This window comes from Mastomys coucha, unplaced genomic scaffold (assembly GCF_008632895.1).
Source record: "Mastomys coucha isolate ucsf_1 unplaced genomic scaffold, UCSF_Mcou_1 pScaffold6, whole genome shotgun sequence".
NCBI lineage: Eukaryota > Metazoa > Chordata > Mammalia > Rodentia > Muridae > Mastomys > Mastomys coucha.
The window spans coordinates 118,623,170-118,629,169 of NW_022196912.1; the positions used below are offsets into that span (position 1 = coordinate 118,623,170).

The following is a 6,000-nucleotide window of genomic DNA, read 5'->3' on the forward strand; positions in this document are numbered from 1 at the left end:
CCGAGTGCCACAGGACAGAATGCAAATGGCTTCAGTTGGATAAACAATACCTAGGTCCAACCTCCCTTGACACCACCTTCCAGAGGTCACTCAGAGCTCCCAGTAAGCCAACTCCTTCTTTATTAAGGCAAAAGCCAAGAAATTGCAGGTAAACAATTTATTTCCCTGGATCCCACAGTAAGTTAGCCATGGTATCAGAGCCTTGACTCTGACCATCAGCCTCTAAGGCCAGGCTCTGTTCCCTAACCATACAAGAAAATGCCCCAAGAAAGGCCTTTCCCACGCGGTGAGCTTTTACCTGCAAACCAGAGATGACTCATAAGCTGGGGTCTGACTGAAAAACCAATACATCCACACCAAGATTCATGCCTGGGAAGCAAGCATACCACCCCAGTGCCAGTGACCCAGCAAGGCACCTCTCTAGGGACAAACATCCACATCTGATTTTCTCCTGGTTTTTAAATGGAGCCTTCCAGGGTACTACCTGTGCGGACAGCCAGGGTGGGGTTGGGGGGTACATTTAGGGAGTGGGGATGGAGAAAGGCCCTTTCCTGTGCTCTTCCCTCTCTGGCCCGGTCCCCGAGCACAGACCATCTAGACGTGGGAAGATGAGCAGAGCAGAGTGGGCTCTAGGGGCCAAGGACGGTAACTAGGGGTGAGGAGGCCGGCAGGATACCTCTAATAGACCACAGCAGACGGCCTCATACCAGACCCTCTGTGGTCTGCTAGGGGTGCCACAAGAGCCTGCCAGGCCAACCCAGCCTTTTTCTCATCCTTAGACTTTGACACTACTCTTTCAGGGGTAGACCTAGCAGCTACCCAGGCTGTGGGATGTTCTCCTCCACGCATAACATGACCGCTATAATCTTAATCAGAGCATCATGACCCCATTTCACAAGACTGGGCCCCACAGGCGTTTTCCTGTGGGCACCCCTGACATGCCAGCCACCCTTCTCCCATGCCCTACCTCTAATCCCAATGAGCACGTGGTCTCAGGAAGTGCTAGAGTAAATAGGGGGTACAATGTCAACTGAATGGGGACTCCAGCTTTCATGAGTTGTCACCCATGTAAGCGGGGGACAACTTTGTAGTGGCGTAGCTATTTTAGGGTCACCCCCAGTCCTGTAATAGCTTGCCGCTGCTTCTGAGAATGAGCCCAATAAACTCACTGTCCCACCAAGCTTGATTTGGATGGAATTGTTTGTTTGGCCTGTTGTTAGCGTCCTAAAGAAGATGTTTCTCCCTGTCTTCTCAGGAAAAGTTACACCAAGATCAGGTCCCTGATGCCACTACCAAGCCAGGAAGCTCTGCCTTAATCCACGAACTCCCTGAAGGGCTTAGCAGGGACACAGTGGGGTGACTGGATAGTGGGTGGATCAGAGGAAGGAAAACCAGGACAAAACCTAAAAAAAAAAACCATTGAGAAGCCCAAGCAAGCTCAGGAGAGCCAGAGCCTGGGTCCAGGCCATGGAGGAGGAGGAAGAGGAGGAGGAGGAGAAGGAAGGGGAAGAGGAAGAAGGAGAGGAGGAGGAGGAGGAAGGGGAGGAGGAGGAAGAAGAAGAGGAAGAGGAAGGGGAGGAAGGGGAGGAGGAGGCCATAACAGAGACAAGCATGAATCCTTCTGGAGCATACAAACAATGCCCTAGAGAGAATGAAGTAAAGTCTACGGTCAGTCTTCAAAGTCCAAATTCAAAGCCCCACTTGGGACCTTTACAACTACAACCAATGAGGTTAACAACCTCTCTGCCTGTGTGCCTATACCCATAGGATGCTTGCCCTTGGGCTCACCTGGGTTCAAATACCATCTAGACTTGCAAGTCACATGACCTTGGGGGCGGTTCTGACTAAAGGTGGCAATGCCTGTCAAAGAGCACAGTCAGCAGGGCCCAGACAATGACAATGATGCTGCTGAGTGTCCCTCCGAGGAGGGATGGGACAGCCTGGTATCTGCCCCAACCACCTCATCTAGCCCCCATAGATAGGTGAGTCTAAGCCAAGCTGTTCTAGAAAAATCAAGTTAGAAATGATGGCATCAAGTCCTTAAGGTAGCAGAACAGGAGACAGCCCCCAAACAGAGATGACCTCCGCACAGTTGCATCAGGGAACCGAGCCCTGACTGCCCTGATGCCTGAGATGGCATTCTCCAAGGTTCAATGTGCCTGCCCCTCATTGCCAAGCAAAACAGAAAACCTGGGGTTTGGGAGATAGTTACCAGGCTCCCAACGAGCAGGAGCCCACTCAAACCCTGGCTCCGCAGCCCTTGTCCACAGTGGGTCACTCCTCATCTGGACTCTGAAGCAAAGAGGAGAGGCCAGCAACACTGTCCCCGGGATACCTGGCAGTCAGCTCAGAGAAGGCACCTGGCCAATCTCTAACCTCTGTGCCACCTGCCAGGGCTGGGCAGACACGCAGGATCAGCAGGCCTATGCTTGGAACTTCCTCCCGTGGGTCATTTTCTCCTCTTCGAAAAGGTCAGCAGCCTGAGCCACCCCCACTTCCTTGCAAGGGACCATGTAGGCTTCCACAGGGAGTCTGCGCCAAGGGATGCCATGCTGCACCAGAGAGCCTTGGGAACAAAGAGCTTGATGGCCATCGTGGGCTCCTGTCTGACAGCCTCATCTGCTGTGTGGCCGTTAATGGAGGAATGCCCCCCACCCCACCTCCGTCCACCCCAGTGTTCCTCCAGGGAAGGTTTTCCATATCACAATCACAGCCTGGATTCTAGAACCCCACAGGCCGGGGGGGACAGGGACAGAGGTGGAATGTACGGACAGTGTGAGTCAACGAGCTTCCTGATAAACATTTGGACACACGGGGAGGAAGGATCAGCTAACTCCAAGCTGTTCTCTGAAAGGCAGCACGTAGGGCCTACCCTCAGCCTGCCTTCACTGCTAACCCCAGCCAGAACCACCTTGTGCCAGGAACAGACGACTCCAATCAGGCTTGATAGACCAACAGTAGCAGCTGCCTGCGAATGGGTACCAGGAGCCTCCATCCCTTGAAGTCTCCAACTGTGATTACCAAGACACTGTGGCCACCTATACTGAGAGCAGTCACAGGCTTATAAATCAAACCCTGAGCCAGGCTCTGATGGCCATGCCCAATCCACAGCCCACCTAAGCTCAGGCGAGCCAGGGCCCCGGTACAGCCCCCAACTGCTGATTCACACAATAGCTGGGCCTCTGACATCCATCAGCTGGCTCAGCAGATGCTCTGAGATCAGTGTAGAATGCTTTCTGGACTTGAACTTCTGTTGTTGTTTGTTTTTGTTTTGTTTTGTTTTGTTTTCGAGGCAGGGTTTCTCTGTATAGCCCTGGCTGTCCTGGAATGAGTTGTCCTGAAATGACCAGGCTGGCCTCGAACTCAGAAATCCACCTGCCTCTGCCTCCCAAGTGCTGGGATTAAAGGCGTGCGCCACCACTACCAGATGGACTTGAACTTCTGGTTGAGACCTTCTCAATATCACAGGAGTGAAAAAGAGAATATGTCTGTTAGGCCCCTAATCCAGACAGAGAAACAAGAGAAAAGGAAGACAAGATCCCTGGCCTGAACTCCATTCTTGCTTTATCCCAGTAACACCAAGCAAAGCAGACAAGTCCCACTCTACCACTACACAGAACTAATGTGCACCCCCAAAACACAGCCGGCTTTGCCCCAAGCTGCAAACCCCCCAAAGGCCCTTCATCAGGTGAACAGAGAATAGAATGGTGGTATATCCATTCAGTGGAATAGTACTCAGAAGTTAAAAGGAACTATAGCTATAGTAAAGACTGTGTTGATGGATCTGACATCAAGTTGATCAAAAGGGCTGTATCAAGAGGAAACATTGAACTGCACCGTTCAACTTTGTCGGGGTCCAGAGACAAATTGAACCTACGTGAATTAAAAACAAAGATGAGGATAAAGGATCAGGATCAGGATAAAGGTTGCCTTGGTGATGGGTGGGTGAGGTTACTGACTGGGACAGAAGGTGAGGCAACCATCGAGGGATCTGGGAATCTTTATGTAGGTATCAATTACCTGGGGTGTACCCACAACTAAAAGCATGTTGAGCTTACACTTAAAATTAGTCTACATTATACATGTGCATAATATATATGACATTTGAGATACATGATTTGACGTTTGCCTCTTACTAACAGAATCCATTGCTGTTCAAATTATAACTGGTATTTTGCCTAAAAGTGTGGTAGCCTCAAATCGAGGAGCTGAGACACCCCCTAACCCTTCAAGACCCATCGCGAATGCTGCTGTGTAGTCCTGTCTCTCTGCCTCACTTTGCCACATATTCCTTTACAATGACTGAGCTCTATGAGGGGACCTGGTCCTGAGCCAAGAATAATTGGCTGCGACAGATAGTATGTGCTCATTAAAATGCCTAGTGATTGCCTAAGGTACACGAGACACACCAGATCTGACAGCCCCAACCAGACACCATCTCAGCAATGGTATGCTGCCCACCCCAAACCAAATCCAAGCTCTCTCCATCACTGCACTCTGAGCCTCCTCCTTTGACACAAATCACAGTAGCTGCGCAGTAGCAGAGCCCAGAGCCCAGAGTTGCCAGTGCCCACTCCCTGAGCCACCCACTGGCTCCTTTTCAGGTCACCTCTGCAGACCTGCACCGTCCTTGCCAAACCTCAGTTGGAGAGGGCCACGTGAACTCCCAGAAAACATTCTCTCAGGTGTAATGTTTAATCTAGACTCTTCCCCAACCCCCAGCAGGAGCTCCCTGCCCTGTTGGCAAAAGGGACACCCACAATCCTCCTGCCCCACCTCTGTCCAGACTCTGAGCTGGATCCTTGCAAAGTCAACCTTGAACTCTTCTTCAGCCCCAAGTCAGTAGGGGAAGTTTGCTAACCCAGCCTCACCTGTGCACAGGTCCAGGTGCGTGAGGAGGCCGGAAGTGGATTTATGTCCAATTCCGCAAAGCTCCCATAGGAGAGAGAGGGCTGGAAACACACTCTACCCACAGGGCTTGGGGGCAATGCCTTTTGGGAGTGGGAGGGGTGGGTCTGTCTCTGTCTCTGTCTCTCTCTTTCTCTCTTTCTTCCCCTCTCCCTCTCTCCCTTCCTCCTTCCCTCTCTCTGTTTGCTAAGTTTCCACACCCAATACTTTCTTTTGAAAGATACTTCATATTCATAGGTGGCAGAACCACAGAGCCCAAGTCTGACACACGGGCCACCAGGAGTTTCTCTTTCATCTTGTCAACCGCCTCAAGCAAGGGGGTTTGGTCCCAGCTCCTCCCCAGTCTGTGGGCTAGGTGGAGAAGGTCTACCGAACCTTAGTTCACTGGGATCCTCAGCTTGCCCCCATCATCCAGAGCCTCTGGGGACTGACGCTGTGCCCCACTCCAGGTCCCCAGCCCCATAGGTACTTCGGAAAGTGCTTCAAGTCTGGCTTGTGCGCACACAGCACACACAGTGGCATTTTCTCCTGGCCCTGACCTGGGTCACCGCCCCCAAGACTCCACGTTCAAACTTCTCTAAACTACCAGAGGCGGGAGGAGGGGGTGAGGGTCTCCTGCTGGGAATGGGGTGCACACGCGCGCGTGCACACACGCACACGCGTGCACACACACTCACGCCCACGCACCGCCCCACCCCCTGAGCTCGAAAACCCGGCGCAGGCCAGCCACACCAGCTCCGGGGCGCGCGGGGGACGCAGCGGGGCCCACGCTCGGTGGAGATGGCCCCTCCGGGGAGGCCGGGGCCGCCGTACCTTGCAGGTTCTGCACACGGATGTCGCTGATCTGCCCGATGAGCTCCTCGCGCTGGAACCAGTCCCACTCCTGAGCAGCCATGGAGCGCGCGCGGCGGGCCGGGGCGGCGGGCGGCGAGCGGTGGGCGGCGAGCGCGGGACTGGTGGGCGGGCGAAGGGCCGGCCCCGCCGCGGGCGGACGGGCTGGCGGGCGGGCGCGGGCGGCGGAGCGGGGCGCCCGGCGCGCGCTCACTGCCCGGCGGGGGCGGGGGCCCCGGGCGGGAGGGAAGAGGGCGGGGC

General features: G+C 54.0%; 1 protein-coding gene across 6 annotated transcripts in view; it reads right to left on the reverse strand.

The window, feature by feature from the left end:
- Clmn (calmin) overlaps positions 1-5,904 on the reverse strand; it is a 94,874-nt gene extending 88,970 nt beyond the window's left edge. For 4 of the 6 annotated variants that reach the window (XR_004114122.1, XR_004114121.1, XM_031355544.1 and 1 more), the window contains exon 1: positions 5,722-5,904. Coding sequence is in view for 2 of the 6 variants with exons in the window: in XM_031355544.1 (XP_031211404.1) it covers positions 5,722-5,803 (82 nt within the window). In the remaining 4 variants the exon portion in view is untranslated. The remainder of the gene's footprint in view (positions 1-5,721) is intronic. The other 2 variants (XM_031355543.1, XM_031355545.1) reach the window with 2 other exon arrangements.
- Positions 5,905-6,000: the final 96 nt, after the last annotated feature.